Source organism: Suncus etruscus, chromosome 1 (assembly GCF_024139225.1).
Source record: "Suncus etruscus isolate mSunEtr1 chromosome 1, mSunEtr1.pri.cur, whole genome shotgun sequence".
Taxonomy (NCBI): Eukaryota; Metazoa; Chordata; class Mammalia; order Eulipotyphla; family Soricidae; genus Suncus; species Suncus etruscus.
Window position 1 is genome coordinate 83,122,161 of NC_064848.1, and position 22,594 is coordinate 83,144,754.

The 22,594-nt window shown below is 35.3% G+C and overlaps 1 protein-coding gene across 3 annotated transcripts in view; it reads left to right on the forward strand.

The window, feature by feature from the left end:
• Positions 1-22,594, forward strand: part of MUSK (muscle associated receptor tyrosine kinase) — a 99,291-nt gene that overhangs the window by 45,421 nt on the left and 31,276 nt on the right. For 2 of the 3 annotated variants that reach the window (XM_049784575.1, XM_049784584.1), the window contains exon 6: positions 10,952-11,076. In XM_049784575.1, coding sequence (XP_049640532.1) covers positions 10,952-11,076 — 125 coding nt within the window. Of the gene's footprint in view, positions 1-5,952; positions 5,983-10,951; positions 11,077-22,594 lie in introns of all 3 variants that reach the window. The other variant, XM_049784580.1, reaches the window with a different exon arrangement.

Here is a 22,594-nt window from a genome sequence, read left to right on the forward strand (position 1 = left end):
ATTCTGGCTATTGTAAATGTACTGTAATGAATACAGGTGTGCAGAAGGCACTTTTGTGTTGTGTTTTTGTGTTCCTAGGGTATATACCTAGGAGTGGTGTAGCTGGATAATATAGGAGCTCAATTTTCAATTTTTTGAGGAATCTCCATATTGTTTTCCATAAAGGGTGGACTAGATGGCATTCTCACCAAGCAGTGAATGAGAGTTCCTTTCTCTCCACATCTTCGCCAGCACTGAATGTTCTTGTTCTTTGTGATGTGTGCCAGTCTCTGTATCTGTATCTGTATCCCATTGTTTTGATTTGCATCTCCCTGATGATCAGTGATGTAGAACAGTTTTTCATGTGCCTTTTGGCCATTTGTATTTCTTCTTTGAGGAAGTGTCTGTTCATTTCTTCTCCTCATTTTTTGGATAAGGTTAGACGTTTTCTTTCTTATTAAGACCTGTCAGTACCTTGTATATCTTTAGATATTAGTCCTTTATCTGATGGGTATTGGGTAAATAGTTTCTCCCATTCTGTGGTTGGCCTTTGCATCCTGGGCACTGTTTCCTTTGAGGTGCAGAAGCATCTCAGCTCAATATAACTTTATCTGTTTATCTCTGCTTCCACTTGTTTGGACAATGCTGTTTCCTCCTTGAAGATGCCTTTAGTCTCAATGTCATGGAGTGTTCTACTTATGTATTCTTCTATATACCTATGGTTTTTGGTCTAATATCAATGTCTTTAATCCACTTGGATTTGACCTTTGTGCATGGTGTTAGATGGAGGTCCAAGTTTGTTTTTTTGCATATGGCTGACCAGTTGTTCCAGGACCACTTGTTGAAGAGGCTTTTCTTACTCCATTTTGCATTTCTTGCCCCTTTATCAAAGATTAATGGATTGCATGTCTGGGGAACATTCTTTGAATACTCAAGTCTGTTCCACTGATCTGAGGGTCATCATCAAGTACTATTATCCATACAGCATACATCACATAGTACATATCTTAATGACTTTTCTATTTTATAAAATAAAAATTCTCAGAGGGGGCAGAGAGATAGCACAGAGGTAGGGTGTTTGCCTTGCATGCAGCCAATACAGGATGGATGGTGGTTCTAATCCAGACATCCCATATGGTCCCTTGTGTCTGCAAGGAGCAATTTCTGAGTGCAGAGCCAAGAGCAACCCCTGAACGTTTCCATGTGTGACCCCTCCCAAACAATTTCTTGGAAATAAATTTCAGTGCAATAGTTCTAATTAGATAGCCTAAATCCATGTTTGATTCTCTTAACTTTTAACTGCAACCTTTGTTGCTCCTATCTGTCATTTATTATTTATTTATTTATTAAATTAAATTAATTGCAGCGCTCAGAAATTACTCCTGGCTCTATGTCCAGAAATCACCCCGGCAGGCTCAGGGGACCATATGTGATGCTGGGATTCGAACCACCGTTCTTCTGCAAGCAAGGCAAAGGCCCTACTGCTGTAGTAACTCTCTGGCCAGTTAATTACAAATTTAATTAATTAAAAATTAAATTTAATTACAAATTAAATTAAATATCTATTATTATAATTTATTATTACTTTTGTGATTTATTACTTATGCTGATTTGAACCTAACAACTGAGAGAATTGGAAGTTGTAAAAGATCTTTCATACATATCACAAATTCTTCTTTTCATGATTCCAGCATTGGTTACTACTCAACACTCTCCAGTACTCACTCAAGATAGAATTGGCAAGATTATATTTTGTTTCATTCATAACATCTTTTGCTTTATTTCTGCATTTCTTTCTCATAATAATTCATGAAGAGAAGATCTCAATGCTACCCTAGAAGGCAAGAACTTTCCGACCCACTAAAAATCTAACAAAAACTTCTTTTTTCTTGTTAATTCTCATCACTAGAATGCTCAAAAGAATGGAAGCCATACCACAGTTATGTTTTTTGTATGGTTTTTGTTCTTTTCTGTCCTCACAGTCTTCATATCTGTATGCTGTTATGAAAGGCATGTCTTTTATCTCTACCAGGAAACCCTATCTTTTCCTCTATTCATGAGAAAAGAGATAGCATCCTAAATTTACTCCTCCAGTCAAGAAAGTGAATTGAATAGAAAAAAGAAACCTTAATTTATTTTTGTTTTAGAATCAACTCACTTTCATACATATGAATGTTCAAGACTGGGTAGATAAAACATTTCTTAGAGGGAGGTTTTGGGCCATACCCAACAGTACTCAAGGAACCTTTTGCTCAGAAATTGAACTATGGCAGACTTGATGCAAGACAAATACCTTAACCCCTATTCTATCTCTTGAACTTCAAGGGGAGATATACTTTAATAAGAGCAAATGTAAGGGGCCAGAGTGGTGGTGCAGCAGTAGGGCGTTTGCCTTGCACATAGCTGACCTAAGACAGACCATGGTTCAATCCCTCAGCGTCCCATGTGGTTCCCCAAGCCAGGAGCAATTTCTGAGTGCAGAGCCAGGAGTAACCCCTGAATATCACCAGGTATGGCTCAAAATAAACAAACAAACAAACAAAAATATAGAGTAAATGTGAAAAAGAGAGTTGAATGCATATAATGGTATTAGTGATCTAGTGTGGCAACGTAATACTACTATAATATACAAATATTTATAGTAATATAAACCAGTTGTTTCTGATTGGTTGATATGATAATACTAAGTTCCTCTAAAAGCATTCAAGAAAATGATAGCTTTTCTGTGTAATTTGGATGTTGATTATATCTCAAACATAATAATATCTAATTATATTTAATTAAACTTCCAATAAGAGAAGATTTTTATTCTGTCCTTAATATTTTCTAAGCAACCCCAAGAAAGCAGAGAGAGAAAATATAATAATAATTTAGCTATTTTTAAAAATTTTTGAAAATCCTTTTCTTCTTTCATAAGAAATTGTACTGAATTTTAAGAGGAAAAAATGAATACTGTGTTCTCTTACAGTCCAAGAAAATCAGTAATAAATTTTGGGGATAAGAAATTCATTTCAGCAGAGACTTTAAATAAGACTTTAGCAATTAAAGGATAACAAAGACTATAAAATTAAATATCTTAAAATTTATGAATGGCAAAACAAGTTCAGAAGTCAAGAGGGATAAGTGCGATATTATTCCTCAGTAAACAGGAAAACTATGACAACAATTGGAACTTGTAATAAAAAAATCTTATACCAGGCCGGTATGGTAGGGCATTTGCCTTGCATGAAGCTGACCCAGGCGATGTGGCATCCCATATGGTCCCCTGAGCCAGGAGCGATTTCTTTTTCTTTGTTTGTTTTTGTATTTTGGGGCCACACCCGGTGATGCTCAGGGATTACTCCTGGCTATGCGCTCAAATCGCTCTTGCTTGGGGAACCATATGGGACGCTGGGGGATCAAACCGTGGTCCATTCTAGGTTAGCCACGTGCAAGGCAAAATGCCCTACCGATGTACCACTGTAGGAGTGATTTCTGAGGGAAGAGCCAGGAGCAACCCCTGAGCGCTGCCAGGTGTGGCCCAAAACTAAAACCAAAAAAACAAAAAACATAAAAAATTCTCATACATTAATGTATGTACTCAAGCTTTACGTAATTTTTCAGGATTTTTTCATAATATTCTTTAATGTAACATAACCTCAGTTTTGTGTTCATATGTATGAGCATATGTGTATTAAAAATGAAGTATGTATAAGTATATTTGTATAACAAGAATATAAAATTTTTGATCATCTATAATTAAAAGTACAAATCCTGGTAAAACTGTGGCCTCTTAGTAAAATGGTGGTTTTAATATTTCATCCCTTGAGTTGGTTTTCTATATCTACTAGAAATAAATGAATGTACTCTCTTAAAGCTTTGTACTATTTCCTATTCCAAAACAAACTACAACAATTGTAACAAGAATTGTAACAATAGATACCAAGTGCGAAATAGCAAAGGAAAATCAGTATTGTTTTCTAAACACTGAAATTTAACCCTGTAAAAGATCATGGAACAAAATAGAAAGGAAACTCAGAATTTATCTGTACTTGCTCCAGATCCCTAAAAATGAGTAGTATAATGGTAAAAAAAAAAAAAAAAAAAAAAAAGTCTCAGAACTTACTGAGACATTCTTCCTTAGTAAAACAATATTTTGGAGGTAGAACATTCTGGAGACTAAAGATATTTAACGTTTTCATGAAAACTCCATACTACTTCAGACACTCATATGTATTTCAAGTTTTAACAAGCACATTATGCTAAGGAACTGAAAATATAGGTACAGCTCAAAGGAACACAATTATAATTTTTCACAACATTTAATTTGGCCCAATTATTAATTCATCTCTTCATTTCTATCTTCTGATAAAGGTTTTTCTTTCAGAGAATCTCTGCAATTTTCTGGTGTCCAGATGACCAATAACTATATGGGGAAAAACTCATTTATCTAATTCCTATGCTTTATTGTGAGGAATGTTAGATGAAATCATTTCTTTATTTAGAAGAATGGTCAACAGATAGCCCCTGAATTCATTTAACTATAAATGTGTTCTACATAAAAATTCGCACTTTGGAGAAATAGTGGTTGAAGTAATACCAGTGGGCATGAAACTTGTCTTACACATGGCCAACCTGTATTCAATCTGATCTCTGGCTTCCAATGGCCACTAAGCACTGCCAGGAGTGATTCTGGAGTTTAGAGCAAAGAATAATCTCTGAACAATGCTAGGTGTGACCCCACACATCACCCCCAAAATACCATAAAAGCAAAACAAAATCAATTTCCAGTTGTTTTTGACTTGAATAGTAATCAAGCAAGACTGATAGGTTCTACTGAGTTGGGTACTGGAAAGTAAAGTAAAAGAGTAAATTTAAATAAGAATGTTTATAGATTCACTTGTGTTTAAGAGATTATTTGTCTTTAAAAATAAGAGTTTCTTAGTACATCATTTGATTAGAAGACAAGCATTTCTGCTATACATCTCTGAGACCCAAACTCATTATCTGGAAAATGGGTTGTAAAACATCAATTCTGTTTATATGCAGTGATAGTAAGTGTAAACAAGATCTTAAAAAAGTTGTATAATATTCGTAAACTGAAATGAACTATACGAATGTCATCTCATCATTAAAAGTCATTAACAATAGCATTGCTATTTTATACTACAGAATAGTCTTGCATTTGGTTTAACACCATTTAAAAGAAAGCTAAGCTGACATAAACAAACAAAACTTCAAGAAAGAAAAGAAGCTCTGTGAAGAAATCCTCCTCTGATAGTGTTATATTGGACATTTTATAATAATTAAACCTCTCGTTTTCTATTTTCTAGGATTTGTGAAAAATGTATGAATTCTTAATTCATTCTTCCCAGTTTAGACACTTAGACATTTTTTTTCTTGGTAGCTAGCTTCACTGATGGCTTTTAAGAACAAAATGATTTGCTTCTTTTCTGCTTACTGCATGTGGATGAAAAGGACGCTCTGTTGGTGGTAGGCTCTGTTCTACAGAAAATCCCTAATCCCCTGTTTACCACAACAGGAGTCTATTGCCATAGAAATGATAGCTGAGATCCCAGATTCAACATCGCTGACTTCACAGCAGGGCCTCTTGAGGCAAGCTAGGAGGGCAAACATAATTTATGAGAATAGTAGGCAGCCTGTGGTCCTTAAAGAAAGGATGATTGTCGAATTAAGATAAAAATGCATGAATGAGCTATGGTTTGGTGTGTGTCCTGATTTATTTTCTATGTAATCCTGCCTGACTAACAGTAAAAATTTACATTTTTGTGTAATTTGATAATATACTTTTCAAAGGTCAAAAGTTTTCCTTGATTGTGTTGGCTTCTTATTAAAATAAATAAAAAACAAAGTTGACTTAATCTTGCATAGGTGATGCTTCCTGGTTGAAATTTTCCCTTTTCATGATGCCTTGTGTTTGTTTGGATGTTTATCCTGTTTGTTCATTTGGTTTCCTCTTGTTTCTATTAATAGAAGAGAGTGAGCCTGAGCAAGATACAAAAGGTATATTTTCTCTTTTTGCACTACTTCTTTTTCTATGTATGGTTTCACTTTATTGTTTTGTTGATTTTTTTTAATGATTTTTACTGCCATTGTTTTTGCAAAGGAGTAACAAATAACATATGGGAAGTATTGTTGCAGTATTTAAAAGTGCAAATAGAGGGACTGCTTAACCATATAACTTAGTTTTTGATGATTTTCTTTTTAGATAGGATGAACAGAAAAAGTTTCCCCTTACAGAGTACTCAAACTCTGAAAAACGCAAAGTAAAATTACATAAATCAGTATGATAATATAAATCATAAGCAAATTGAAATAGAAATTTACACTTGGATAAAAATCTTTGGGGGATGTTAGAAACTTCAGATGCATAAAAATGTCAAGGTGCCAGTTCAGACTTTTTAATTATTATGACTTCATGAGTACAAGTATTACATCATTGCTCTAAATCACACCAAACCCATCAAAATTAGTTATTTTAATGGCACTTAAAAATACCTCTTTAGGGTCATGTACTTAGTAAAAGCTGACTACAGATCAAATGTTTGGGAAAATTCTACAATACCAGGAGAGTGTTCCCTCAATTAGATGACCTTCGATTCTCATTGACAAGAAATATGGTCCTTATCTCTAAGAAAACTTCAGGCTGGCATTATCTGAAAAAGCATCTACTTAGTATCTCAAAAAAGGTAGTTGAGTCTTTTCTAAATATCAGGAGGCTTACACCTAAATTTAGATAAATCATTTCAACCGCTCCTAAGTATTTTGAAACTTTGATTGATTTATTTTCAATTTACTACTGCTGGTCATTGCTGGTTTGAGTCAAGTAACCTTCAAACCCCATTTAAGGGAAAGTAGGGAATTAAAAAGAAAATAAAATCCATGTGAGCTGATTGTGTGCCTTGACATAATTGTTGAGCTAGAGAATTTATAAGGGGCTCAAGTGTTCCTCCGGTCCTGTTTCCTTACCGAGAAAAGAAAGCTAATTCATCTCAAGCCAAACTGCTCATTAATTTCAGGACTCAGCATGGATTCCTTGCCCGCCAGACTTTTCATTATACTACCAGAGCAATTTCAGTGTAAAATAAATCTCCTTATTGCTAGTTAGGTCCCCATTAAGATGGCAAACAATAAATTTACTATGTATCTGAAAAAAGTTTTGAAAATAAAAGGGAGGGAAAGGGGGCATGGCATGATTATGTAATAAACGATTTTGGAATCATTAGCTCCTCGAAACTAATTATAAATATAAAATTCTCAGTCTGCAGTTAGTATTACAAATATAGCCCCAGATTCATGAATAGGTCTTATGACAGAAAACCAGGAATAAATATTTCACCATGTTTATTTTCTATGTTACAGCAAACAAGAACTTACCTGCTCACAAGAAAGTAAAGGCTAAGAGCCCATAGTAAAAGAAAAATTATAAATAAAACCTATGCAGAAAGCAGAAAGAAAACATTAGGTCATCTTTCCCCTCTAAAAGTTGATATCAAATAATTGTAAACATTTTCCACATTGCTGAGTAGTTTTATGCTTTTTCTATTAAATATTTGGTTGTTCATGTGAAAACATTTTTATATTTTCTTTTATGCAAATAAAAGGCAAAATAGAGATTTTAAATAACACTAAAACTTACTACTTTTTAAATTAATTATCTAGAATATATTTTCTTAACCTACAACATGTTTCCCATTTGTGACCACTGCTAAAATAATAGATTTATGATTAAACTATATCTAAATTTATGAGTATATTATCATCCCCGAAGGTTAGTTTAACAGTGATTTTTCAAATTGCAACTGGCTTTATTATTTTCAATGCTTGCTAAATATATTGGAATTTATTTTACCACATGTGTACCTACCTCTCAGGCTTGAAAGAAATAACAAATAATTATGAGGATAAAATATACAAGTTATGGCTGATGAAGCTGAATTAAAAAATTATGTTTTCTATTCCTTCATCTAAGAACTGAACTAACATGACTTTTATTTTATTAACCTCTTTGGATCTTTCCACTCTGCTGCCTTTCCCTCTAAGTTCTAAGAAGAAGAAACCTGACTTGGTTAATATAATTAACCCAAATCCTTGTTTGTTGCGTTCTGGAAGAATGGTTACTTGGAGAGACGGGGATTCTCATTTTCTTTCTTTCTTTTCTTTCTTTCTTCCTTCCTTCAGCTTTCTTTCTTTCTTTCTTTCTTTCTTTCTTTCTTTCTTTCTTTCTTTCTTCCTTCCTTCTTTCTTCTTTCTTTCTTTCTTTCTTTCTCTCTCTTTCTTTCTTTCTTTTTCTTTCTTTCTTTCTTTCTTCTTTCTTTCTTTCTTTCTTTCTTTCTTTCTTTCTTTCTTTCTTTCTTTCTTTCTTTCTTTCTTCCTTTCTTTCTCTCTCTCCCTCTTTTCTTCTTCCTTCCTTTCTCTTTCTTTTTTCTTTCTTCTTCTTCTTTCTTTCTTCTATCTTTCTTCTTTCTTCTTTTCTTCTTTCTTTCTTCTATTTCTTTCTTTCTTTCTTCTTTCTTTCTTTCTTCTTTCTCCCTCTTTCTTTCTTTCTTCTTCCTTCCTTTCTTCTTTCTTTCTTCTTTCTTCCTTCTCCTTTCTTTCTTTCTTCTCTTTCTTTCTTTCTTCTTTTCTTTCTTTCTTTCTTCTTTCTTTCTTTTCTTCTTTCTTTCTTTCTTCTTTTTCTTTCTTCTTTCTTTCTTTTTTCTTTCCTTCTTTCTTTCTCTTTCTTTCTTTCTTTTCTTCTTTCTTCCGTTCTTTCTTTTTCTTTTTTACTTTATTCTTTCTTTCTAATCTACCTATCTTTGACTTAATTTTTTAAAAAACTTTATTTAAGCACCTTGATTATAGACATGATTGTAGTTCAGTTTCAGTCATGTAAAGAACATCCCAATCACCAGTGCCCCCCCCATCACCAAAGTAAACAGGCTTTCTACTTCCCTCTAACATTGTTATGATAGTTGTCAGTGTAGTTTTTTTTCTCTAACTGAACTTACCACTCTTTGTGGTGAGCTTCGTATCATGAGCTAGTCCTTTCAGCCCTCCTCTATATTGTCTCTGGGCATTTTTACTATCTCTCACTTTAACAAGCAGAGGAACTACTTATTCATTCATTTATTTAACAAATATTTATGGAGTTTCCACCACACATTATGTGTGACTCTGGACATATCTATCATTTTTCTACAAATTATACTGTGCTAATGAACAGAATTAGCTCTGCCTTTGTGCTACTTATATTCCAGAAGGAAATATAAAAAGTAATTGTAACATCATGCTAAGTGTTATAAATATAAACAAGACTAAGAATAGCAACAGTATTATGATTTTTTTTTTTAAATCTGAGTGGAAACCCAAAAGACATTTGCAGATTTCTTTGAGGTATTCAGACTGGCTAGAAACTACCTCCCAATTTTGAAAAGAGGGCCAAGTTTGTCTTTTGACAAGAATATGGGCATTCAGGAGAGAACAATTTCCTTTTACTTTCTTGCTTCTTTTCTCTTAATGGAAATCACAGTCAAGCACAGGTACATTTGACTTCTTGGAGAAAACCAGCTATTTATCAGGAAGCTCTCATATTCATGAAGTTGTTTATAATGTTAACTACATTTCCTCATGTAATTTCCATTGCTTCTGTCCTTGCAAACCCCAAAAGACTCTAATATGGGATAAACAGTTTATTATGAAATTTTAGTATCTGAAATTCTAGAAGGATGATCATTCATTTACTATCTGACATTATACTCAGCTGTGTTGTATACCATGGATGATCAGGGGGTTTACAATGAGCCCAAATGCAACATGTACATGGCCTCCTACTTGGCTTATCTACTTGGTGAAAAATGTACATGATATGTTAGCTGAGTTACCTACTTGAAACATGTACAATTTCCAGTAGGGAACACCTGTGTGATCTAGTCTTGATGAGCAGTTGCTTCAGATCCATCCAAAATAGTTTCAACTTTTAAATATTCCATTTCACTGCTGAGCCTTGTTTGTTGGGAATTCCAATAGAATTGTACTCTTCACCTTCATCTTTTTTATTTGTTTGGCCCACAACCAGCTGTGCTCAGGTTACTCCTGGCTCTGTGTTCAAGCATCAGCCCTGGAAGGTTCCGGGGACTATATATGTGGTAACAGGGATCAAACTCTAATTGGTTGTGTTGAATGCAAGAAACTTATCTGCTGTATTATTGCTACGTCCCTCTTCTACTCCCACCTTTAAGCAGATGTTTGTAGCCCTGAACACCAAGTTGGTCTCTGTAATTTGTACACTGGTGTAGCTAACTGGATAGGTCCTCTGAGTCTTCGTAATGGGCTATGCAGAGAGAGATTTGGGTCGCTGAAAACTCACAATCTACCGGGGGGGGGGGGGAGAGAGAAAGAGATCATAGACAAAAATAAGATAAGATCTGAAAAATCCATAAAGAGAATGATAAAAGTGAATGTTGGATGATCAAAGAGAGTTACTTTTTGGGCTGGAGCAATAGTATAGCAGATAGGGTATTTGCCATGCATGTAGCCAACTTGGGATAAATCCCTAGCACACCATAAGGTTCCTATAGCCTGCAGGAGTGGTCCTGAGCTAAGAGCCAGGAGTAAGACCTGAGCTTCTCTAGGTGTGTTCCAAAAAGGAACGAAGTCCTCCTAAAAAGGAGGGCTACTCTGAGTCATTTAAACAAGAGTTTGAATTCACCTTGAACTTGCCATTTGGATATCTGGGGGATAAATACTTTAAGCATAGTCAAGCTCTCATCCACCAGTGATGAGAATAAACTTGCCATTTCCTGTAGTGGTAAAGGTCATAGCTTTAATGGTTTTAAGGTCAGGGCACGGCATGCGGTGTTGTCCCTAAGACAGAGGGTTTAATTGAAACATTTAGAAAAGAAAATATGACTTAATTTTTGTTCTATTTTTTTAAAGACCCCTCCAGTTTGACCATTCACAGAAAAATCACTTGCTTCTGTTTTCCTAACAGTTTTTGCAAGAATTCTGAGAGCTCCTGAATCCCACAATGTCACCTTTGGCTCCTTTGTGACTCTGCGCTGTACAGCAACAGGCATCCCTGTTCCCACTGTCACCTGGATTGAAAATGGAATTGCTGTAAGTAGAATTTGTATGGGACTTAATCTGGGAAAGAACCACTCGTGATGAGTTTCAAAACAGTCCATAAAGTTATAAAGTTACTTTGGTCTCAGTCATAAATAAAGAATTTTCATAAATATATCAGTGAAATAGTCTTACTTATAGCTATTCTGATGATATGTAAGCAAGAATTAGGACCCATATCTTTAAGGCCTACATTTTTTCTTCATTTTAATACTGGAAATAATAATGTATATTAAATCAGAACTTTGAACCAGGCACTGTTCTAAGCTATCTATCTCTATGCTTTGATTTATTCTATTAAAATATCTTTAGCATTTCCTGGTCATTAGATACTATTCTAATATTCTAGGCATTTTGTAAGTATTAGCAAATTAGACAGTAAAGGTCTTTGCCCTTCAAAATTTTTATTATGATGGTGAAAGATGGAAAATGAAATGAAACAAATAGAAGATAATTTATGTTAATAGTGTCAAGAGCTTGAAAATATAAAGCTGGAAAATGAGACTGAAAGTTCAAACTTAAGAGAAAGATTTCATTTTTAGTGTCTAGGGAAAGTCTATTAAATTAAGGATATATTTGGGGTGGTAGAGATCTCAACAGGCAAAACATATGCTTTGAATGTTTTGTATGCGGAAGGCTTGGGTTCAATTCCCAGCACTATTTAGCCCACTCAGCCCTATAGGGAGCAATTCCAGAACATAGAACCCAGAGTATAACTTGTACAGCACAGAGTGTTGTCAAAACAAATAAACATAAAGGTAAGTACATCTTATCAAAGTCTGAAGAATCTGAAGGAGGTAGTCTCTATAGTAGAGAGGGAAAGTCTGAGTGGGTGTGCTTGTATGTCAGAAAAATAGCAGGATCATCAGCGTGATTGGAGATGAGGAAGCAAAGAATATTTGTGAGGGTTATGAACAGAGGGACTTATAAAAGTCATTGAAACAAATTCGGTTTTTATTTGAATGAAATATTATGATATTGTAGCTCTCTGTTTCTGTTGTATGTTTTTTTTTTCTGTTGATACCTTCATTATGTTCAGTTTCATTCAGTGTCTATGGCTATTAATCTTTGTATGCTGTTCATTGATTTAGGGGGAATCCAGAGATTAAATCGAGGGTAGATTAAAAAAAAACTTTTATTCCAAGAAAAGATATTTGCTTTAGTGACATGGGACTGCTAGTAGTCTTAGACCACCTTAAACCAAGTTTAAGGTCTAAAGTTTCTTGGACAACCCAGATAATGAAAATGTGGTATGCAATTATTTAATTCAGTTATTGTTCACAGTGGCAGTTTCATATAACTGGCTATTTTTTGAGATGTTAGTTTATGATATCACTTACTAGACATTTTACCATTAATATCCTTTGTTTTTATTTTGGCTCCTTCATTCCCCAAGACTATCCAAAGGAACATTAAAATTTTCAGGGGTTGGAAAATTCTCTTAGGCTAAATTAAAGTTCCTAACTTGGTACTCTTGTTGAAAATTCTTTCTATCACTTTAAAAGGTTTTCAAGCATGAGAATCAGTCTGATTAATCTATTTTACCAATATAGAAAACAAAAATCGACAAACATTCTTATAATTCTGTTCAATAGGCTTTAATTACTTGTTTATGTTTGGCTTACATTCAGTTTCATGCTCTTTAATTAATTTTAAGCAATAATTTAGTATTTTAATGTTTTTATATGTTAAATCTTATAAAATATCCATGTCAACTTTGTAATAAACATGAGGTTTTCACTTTGTTGTACCAAACATCAAACCTAGGGCCTCATGAATGTAAGGCATGTGTTGTTTACCACTAAGTTATGTTTGTGGTCCTGTAGTTTTCATTTTAAATGATAAGGTTTCTCTTATGTTGAATCATGTTTTTTATTTTTTGAAGGCATTGCTTTTTGTTTGTGTTTCAACTTCCAGTGCTTTCAAATATTCTTGTTTATTTGGTGGGGGGGGGGGGCAACATAAAATGATGTTTAGGAGTTAGTTACTCCTGACTCTACACTCAGGAATCACTCCTGATAGAGGTTGGTACCATATGGGATGCTGGAGAACCTATAAGGCTAGTGCCCTATCTGCTGTATCATTTTGGGGGGGTCTCATCAACTTCCTGTGCATTTAAGATGATTGCATTTACTTGAAATGTGATTGGTCTGTACTTTTAATGGGCTATAATTTTTCATAAAGTTTAATAGTAAGATTTTTGTTAACAATATATTAGTCTTACAGAATCAATTGGCAAGTTTTCATTTAAAAATTACAGAATTGTAGGTGAGAAAATTGAACTGCAAATTTCATCTTAACTTAGGGATATTTCCTCTATTGTATAGTTAATTATTTAAGTTTTTTCATCTTCTTAATTAGATTTTTGTTAAATAAAATTTTCTTTAAAACTATAGTGTTTGTTTATTTTTTTTTGTCTTTATACTGTCATATTCAGGTTGAACAGAGGAAAATCTACTTAATTTGCTATTCTTTCCTCAAGTTCTATTACTACTATAAATATTCATCACAGAACTTTACCACAGAAAGACTCACAAGTTCTAGTAGACAGATTCCCCTACCTGGTGCTATGTATATATAGAATCGCTTCCAAAATCTCTATTATTTTACTAACTAATGACATTTTATTCCATGCTGTCCTTTAAGATTTACAATTCACTGGTTTTGTCTTCATTTTTTCTAAAAGGTCTTCAGATTCCCCTACCTGGTGCTATGTATATATAGAATCGCTTCCAAAATCTCTATTATTTTACTAACTAATGACATTTTATTCCATGCTGTCCTTTAAGATTTACAATTCACTGGTTTTGTCTTCATTTTTTCTAAAAGGTCTTTTTTCTGATACTTGCACAAAACCAATTTTCTTATAATTTTTTATTAGAAATGTTCAACTTAACTAATCATCTACCATCAGCCCCTTTGAAACCCTGGGTGTAGTGATAGTTTACCTCTCGGAAACTGATTTCCCAAGTCTAAAATGAAAGAGTTGTCAGACAGCTGAAAAAAATCATTTCTCATATGACATCAGTATTACAATAATTTTCTAATTTATTTAGTCCTAAGCAAGTAATTTGTGGTCTCCATTCTTGTGTTCTCTAAAGTTCAAAAGTCATTTAAAAATTGCACTCTTATTTTGCAATATAATTAGCAACTCTTCTGCAGAAACTAATGTAATTGTGTTTAGCTTAAGGTATTGTAAAGATATGTCCCAAGAAAATTGGAACCTAATGATATGACTTTAATAACTTTGTTACTTTATATAAGAAGCAATGAAGAAAATGGAAAGACAAACCCTTTTTTCAAAACAGCTTGTATGAGCTAGAACTGGAAAATACATAAGTACACTCAGTTCAGGAGTAAACAATCAGTTGGTTTATGATAGTTTAGTCTTATTAAAACTCCAACTCAGTCATTCAAGCTGTGATTCCCCATGCCCCCCCCCAAAAGAGGTAAAATAGATTCGCTGCAAAAAAATAAATATTTAATAAATTTCCTTCTAAATAAAGAAACAAGACAAAACAATGGTAAGTTTCCTCCAAGAAGAAAACAAAAATGAATCTGCAGTTCTTATGGTCAGAGACAGTGTGATTCTTACAGCCATGTTTTGTCTTGATAATACTGCCGAGATCCAAATCAAGATGATTTTGCCCAGGCTGACGCAAATTACAGGAAATGGAGGCAATTTCGGGCATTTAATGTTGTAAAAGTAGAAAACGAGAAAGAGGAGGAACAGGGAGGAACCCACAACTCTGCTCTCAAATTAGTTAGACAAAGCAGAGATGAATACTGAGTCGGAAAGTATTTGGCATTCTGAAATAGTTCAAACTCTAATTCTTCACTCACTACAAGTTAGTAGACTAACTTCACAAATTAACTACTAAATACAACCAGTTCCCCGAAAAGATATGTATTTCCTTTCTCCTCCTCTGTGAACATGACAGTGAGCTACAGCCTTAAACAGAGCTGAAGAATAGGAAAAAAGCCAAAAAAAAAACAAAAAAAAAAAAAAACTTTTTTTAAATATGGAAACGTTGTTTCCTTTGTTCATAAAAATGTGTAGCCTTAGATGAACTGCAGAATTACTGGTAATATTTATTTTTTTTTATTTTTTATTTTTTTTTGGTTTCTTTTTGGGCCACACCCGGTGATGCTCAGGGGTTACTCCTGGCTATGCGCTCAGAAGTCGCTCCTGGCTTGGGGGACCATATGGGACACCGGGGGATCGAACCTCGGTCAGTCCTAGGCTAGCGCTTGCAAGGCAGACACCTTACCTCCAGCGCCACCTACCCGGACCCTGGTAATATTTATTTTACATAAAAATAAAACTGATATAAATTATTCTTTTGGGGGGACCTGAGGTGCTCATGGGTTACTTCTGGCTCTGCTCTCAGAAATTGTCCCTGGCAGACTCAGGGGACCATATGGGGATGCCAGGATTCAAACTAACGTCTGTCCTGGATGTGCTGCGTGCAAGGCAAAACGCCCTACTGCTGTGCTATTTTCTCTCTGCCCCCAAATTATTCTTATAATAATGTAATTGGATTTGCTTAAAGTTATAATGAATCTATCTCAAATTTCACTTTCATTTAAAAGTGTAGAAAATTACACATCTTTCTTTGTCCAATAAACAACGTTCATAAAAATTTCAGTTGAGAGGCCAGAGAGATAGCACAGTGGCAGAGTATTTGCCTTGTATGTGGCCAACTTGGGACAGAACCAGCTTCGATTCCCAACATCCCATATGGTGACCCAGTCCTGCTAGGAGCGATTTCTGAGTGCAGAGACAGGAGTACTTCCTGTGTGTGGCCAGGTGTGGCACAAAAACAACAACAAAAATACTCAGTTGAACTGTTTTATTTCTTGGAAACAATTGTATTTTAAAATGGCCACATTATAGTTTCTAAAAGGGAGAATCATCTATATTTTACACATACCTTTAGGAGAAAATAGTTTTGGTTCGTTCATATATACTCTTTGGAGTTATCCTTCTAACTACGAAGGAAATTACATATATCAAGTTTTAGGTAGAAAGTTTCAGCAGACATATTGAGCAAGACCAGAATTTATTGCAATATTAATGAGAAACCATATGAAAATTCTCAATCTGTTATCCTTTTTTCTATGATAGAGAACATTAGAGATTCCTGAGTATGGATCTTGTTGGGACATACATTAACAGTTCTTCTAGTTATTCCCAAACAGAAGGAAGTCTTGCCAAGACAAATCCAATGTTGCCAGAATAATTCTAAATAACCTTCTTGTGTTAAAGTCAAATATTTTTGGAATTAGGAATTATCCATAATTGGGACTAGTTCTCCCAAGATATAACTCTTTTTTTATTTAAACAACTTTATTACATACACGATTGTGTTTGGGTTTCAGTCTTGTAAAGAACACCACCCATCACCAGTGCAACATTCCCATCACCAATGTCCCAAATCTCCCTCCTCCCCACCCAACCCCCGCCTGTACTCTAGACAGGCTTTCTATTTCCCTCGTACATTCTCATTACTAGGATAGTTCAAAACGTAGTTATTTCTCTAAATAAACTAATCCCTGTGTGTGGTGAGCTTCATGAGGTGAAATGTTACTTCCAGCTCTTTTCCTTTCATGTCTGAAAGTTGTTATTGCAAGAATGTCTTTCATTTTTCTTAAAAACCATAGATGCGTGAGACCATTCTGCATCTTTCTATCTCTCTCTCTGACTTATTTCACTCAGCATAATAGATTCCAAGTACATCCATGTATAGGAAAATTTGATGACTTCATCTCTCCTGACAGCTGCATAATATTGCATTGTGTATATGTACCACACATTCTTTAGCCATTCATCTGTTGAAGGGTATCTTGGCTGTTTCCAGAGTCTTGCTATGGTAAATAGTGCTACAATAAATATAGGTGTAAGGAAAGGATTTTTGTATTGTATTTTTGTGTTCCTAGAGTATGTTCCTATGAGTGGTATAGCTGGGTCCTATGGGAGCTCAAGTTCCAGTTTTTAGAGGAATCTCCATATCGCTTTCCATAAAGGTTGGACTAGACAGCATTCCCACCAGCAGTGGATAAGAGTTCCTTTCTCTCCACATCCCCGCCAACACTGCTTGTTCTCATTTTTTGTGATGTGTGCCAATCTCTGGCCTGTGAGGTGGTACCTCATAGTTGTTTTGATTTGCATCTCCCTGATGATTAGTGATGTGGAGCATTTTTTCATGTGTCTTTTGGCCTTTTGTATTTCTTCTTTGTCAAAGTGTCTGTCCATTTCTTCTCCCCATTTTTTTGATGGGATTAGATGTTTTTTCTTGTAAAATTTCTGTCAGTGTCTTGTATATTTGGGAGATTAGCCCCTTGTCTGATGGGTATTGGGTGAATAGTTTCTCCCATTCAGTGGGGGGCTCTTGTGTCCTGGGCGCTATTTCTTTTGAGGTGCAGAAGCTTCTCAGTTTAATATATTCCCATCTGTTAATCTCTGCTTTCACTTGCTTGGAGAGTGCAGTTTCCTCTTTGAAGATGCCTTTAGTCTCAATGTCCTGGAGTGTTTTACCTACGTGTTGTTCTACGTATCTTATGTTTTGGGTCTGATATTGAGGTCTTTCATCCGTTTGGATTTAACCTTCGTACATGACGTTAGTTGGGGGTCTAAGTTCAATATTTTGCAAGTGGCTAGCCAGTTGTGCCAACACCACTTGTTGAAGAGGCTTTCTTTGCTCCATTTAGGATTTCTTGCTCCTTTGTCAAAAATTAGGTGATTGTATGTCTGGGGAACGTTCTCTGCATATTCAAGCCTATTCCACTGATCTGAAGGCCTGTCTTTATTCCAATACCATGCTGTTCTGATAACTATTGCTTTGTAGTAAAGTTTAAAGTTGGGGAAAGTAATTCCTCCCATATTCTTATTCCCAATAATTGCTTTAGCTATTCTATTTCAAAAGTGCCTGATCCACTTCTTTGAAGAATGTCATGGGTATCTTTAGAGGGATCACATTAAATCTGTACAATGCTTTGGGGAGTATTGCCATTTTAATGATGTTAATCCTGCCAATCCATGAGCAGAGTATTTGTTTCCATTTCCGTGTGTCCTCTCTTATTTCTTGGATCAGAGTTTTACAGTTTTCTTTGTATAGGTCCTTCACATTTTTAGTCAAGTTGTTTCCAAGTTATTTGAGTTTGTGTGGCACTATTGTGAATGGGGTTGTTTTCTTAATGTCTATTTCTTCCTTTTTACTATTGGTGCATAGAAAGGCCATTGATTTTTGTGTGTTAATTTTGTAGCCAGCCACCTTGCTATATGAGTCTATTGTTTCTAGAAGCTTTTTCGTCGAGACTTTAGGGTTTTCTAGGTAGAGTATCATGTCATCTGAAAACAGTGAGAGCTTGACTTCTTCCTTTCCTATCTGGATTCCCTTGATATCTTTTTCTGGCCTAGTCGCTATAGCAAGTACTTCCAGTCCTATGATGAATAGGAGTGGTGAGAGAGGACAGCCTTGTCTTGTGCCAGAATTTAGAGGAAAAGCTTTTAGTTTTTCTCCATTGAGGACAATATTTGCCTCTGGCTTGTGGTAGATGGCCTTAACTATATTGAGAAAGGTTCCTTCCATTCCCATCTTGCTGAGAGTTTTGATCAAGAATGGGTGTCGGACCTTATCAAATGCTTTCTCTGCATCTATTGATATGATCATGTGATTTCTATTTTTCTTGTTGTTGATGTTATGTATTATGTTGATAGATTTACAGATGTTAAACTAGCCTTGCATTTCTGGGATGAAACCTACTTGATCGTAGTGGATGATCTTCTTAATGAGGCATTAAATCCTATTTGCCAGGATTTTGTTGAGGATCTTCGCATCTGTGTTCATTGGCGATATTGGTCTGTAATGTTCTTTTTTTGTAGCATCTCTGTCTGGTTTAGGTATCAAGGTGTTGTTGGCTTCATAAAAGCTATTTGGAAGTGTTCCTGTTTTTTCGATTTCATGAAAGAATCTTGCCAGGATTGGTAGAAGTTCCTCTTGAAAAGTTTGAAAGAATTCATTAGTAAATCCATCAAGGCCTGGGATTTTGTTTTTGGGCAGACATTTAATTACTGTCTTAATTTCCTCAATAGTGACGGGTGTGTTTAGATATGCTACATCCTCTTCATTCAACCGTGGAAGATTATAAGAGTCCAAAAATTTGTCCACTTCTTCCAGGTTCTCATTTTTTAGTGGCATAGAGTTTCCCAAAGTAGTTTCTGATTACCCTTTGAATCTCTACCATATCAGTACTGATCTCTCCTTTTTCATTCCTAATACGAGTTACCACGTTTCTCTCTTTCTCTGTTAGTTTTGCCAGTGGTCTATCAATCTTGTTTATTTTTTTCAAAGAACCAACTTCTGCTTTCGTTGATCTTTTGGATTGTTTTTCGGGTTTCCACTTCATTGATTTCTGCTCTCAGCTTTGTTATTTCCTTCTCTCTCCCTATTTTTGGGTCCTTTTGTTGAGTACTTTCTAATTCTATGAGCTGTGTCATTAATCTATTCAGGTATGCCCCTTCTTCTTCCTGATATGTGCTTGCAAAGCTATAAATTTTCTTCTCCGTACCGCTTTTGCTGTGTCCCATAGGTTCTGATAGTTTGTGTCTCCATTGTCATTTGTTTCTAGGAAGGTTTTGATTTCCTCTTTGATTTCATCTCGGACCCACTGGTTATTCAGTATTAGGCTGTTTAACTTCCAGGTATTGAAGTTTTTCTTTTGTGTTCCTTTGTAGTTCACATATAATTTCAGGGCCTTTGGTCAGCGAAGGTAGCCTGCAAAATTTCTATCCTCTTGATATTATGGAGGTATGTTTTATGTGCTAGCATGTAGTCTATCCTGAAAAATGTCACATGTACATTAGAGAAGAATGTGTATTCAGGCTTCTGGAGGTGGAGTGTCATATATTGCGGGGTCCTGTAAGCCCCCCGGAGGGGCCCAGCCAGCGGAGAGTGGTCGAGAGGCTCACGAACAACCGCACCTTTATTTTGCAGAGCTCAGATAACACAACCACACCTTGAAAAAATCTAAGAGAGGTTAATCATAAATGACCCAAGACATAATATTCCGTTCAAAGGCAATTTAATGTGGTTCAGCACCTTCTTATAAAGGGAAGGTGAAGGGGGCAGGCAAAAGGCAATGTCAATCATGCTTAATTAGCAGTTTCCATGGAAACACCCTGTGACCCTGGGTGGGGGCTGCCTAGCCACATTTCTAAACTTTTAACAGATTTATGGTGGGGCTAGTTCTTAAGAAGTAACTTTGTAAAGACAATGTTGCACAAAAACAATAATGAATGCCTTGTTAACTTGAGAATGTGGGCTAGGGGAGTATAGCTTCATTCCTGGGAGTGGTACCAGGCTGTGTTCCTCTCCTCTGGGCTACAAGGCAATTTATTACTTTTGTGGCTGCATTTTTTCCTGCTGGCTCAGGGGCCTTGTAGCAAAACAGCACATAGACAGCTTGCAGGTGCAAGATTGGAAAATGGCAGAAGGTCTTTGCAAAAGTAGCCACTGTCAGGTCACGGTAACCAACAATATATATATATATCTAATAGGCCTCTTTCTTCCATTTCTCTTTTCAGGTCTAGTATATTCTTGTTGGGTTTCACTCTGGTTGAGCTGTCAAGTGTTGACAATGCCGTGTTGAGGTCTCCCACAATTATTGTGTTGTTATTGATACTATTTTTCAGATTTGTCAACAATTTTATTAAATATTTTGCTGGCCCCTCATGCAGTGCATATATGTTTAGGAGAGTGATTTCTTCCTGCTGTATGTATCCCTTGATTAATACAAAATATCCATCTTTGTCCCTTACAACTTTCCTAAGTGTAAAGTTTGCATCATCTGATATTAGTATGGCCACTCCAGCTTTTTTATGGGTGTTGTTTGCTTGGATGATTTTCCTCCAGCCTTTTATTTTGAGTCTATGTTTGTTCTGACTATTCAGGTGCATTTCTTGTAGACAGCAGAAGGATTGAGTTTTTTGATGCATTTAGCCACTCTGTGTCTCTTAACTGGTGCATTTAGTCCATTGACATTGAGAGAAAGAATTGTCATGGGAGTTGGTGCCATCTTTATATCGGAGTTTGGTGTGTCTTTTGGTCAGTCTTGTCTTAAAGTAGGCTGTTCAGTTTTTCTTTTAAGAATGGTTTAGAGTCTGTAAAGTTTCTGAGCTGTTGTTTGTCTGTGAAACCATGTATTGTTCCTTCAAACCTGAAAGTGAGTTTTGCTGGGTGCAGTATTCTAGGCGAAGCATTTATTTCATTGAGTTTTGTCACTATGTCTCACCACTTCCTTCGGCCTTGAGTGTTTCCGGTGACAGGTCTGCAAGTAAATCTCAAGGATGTTTTCTTGAATGTAATTTCTCTTTTCGATCTTGCTGCTTTCAGAATTCTATCTCTGTGGGATTCATCATTGTGACTAGGATGTGTCTTGGGGTGTTTTTTCTGGGGTCTCTTTTAGTTGGTACTCTTTGGGCATGCAGGATTTGATCACATGTATTCATTAGCTCTTGTAGTTTCTCTTTAATGATGTTCTTGACTGTTGATTCTTCCTGGAGATTTTCCTCCTGGGTCTCTGGGACTCCAATGATTCTTAAATTGTTTCTGTTGAGCTTATCATAGACTTCTATTTTCATCTGTTCCCATTTTTTGAGTAATTTTTCCATTGTTTGATTATTTGCTTTAAGGCTTTTTTCCAATTTCTTTTGCTGTATGGAATTGTTATTCATCTCATCTTCCAGTGTACTAATTCTATCCTCAGCTGCTGTTAACCTGTGGGAAAGCTCAGCCATGTTTTTCTTCAATTCATCTACTGATTTTTTCAGACCTGTTATTTGACCTGAAATTTCAGCTTGGATTTTTCTGATTTCTATCTTCATATTCTCTTGATTCTTTTTTTTTTAATTTTTTATTTTTAATTATGAGAACAAAGATGCAAAGAAAGGGGACAAGGTAAAGTTACAGTGGAAGAACAATCACCCATAACATAATTCTCAGAAGAAGTCCCCTTGCTGATACGTTAACTTTGAACATTCAGTCAAAAAACATTAAAATAAATAAAACAGAATTCATGTACAATTACTTTGTCCCTCAAGACCCCAGATTGTAACACATTATAATATTTCTTAACAGCACACAAAGCAATCTAAAGCTATAAAACTTATTTAACTCCTTAAACATTAGAAGCATAGTATTTTTTACATTTCCATGTACATGCATATTAGCTTAAGTTAACCTCAAATTTTAAGTGTTTTTTTAAGGATTAGAGTTAAAGGAGCACAGTAAAAACAGTGTTACAGTGGCAATTGTTGTTTGCATAGGGCCACCAAAATATGAGGGGCATGGAAAGGAATAACCTTAGCCTAAATACATAGAGACCCTACCCTTGAAGTTTTCTGGCATAAGACCAACTTTAGGCTCCAGGCAATCTAGATTGTCCAATCCAAAACATTGTCCATAGTGCCAACACACTTTTATTTTTCACACAGTCTCTGTTGTTGGTATCA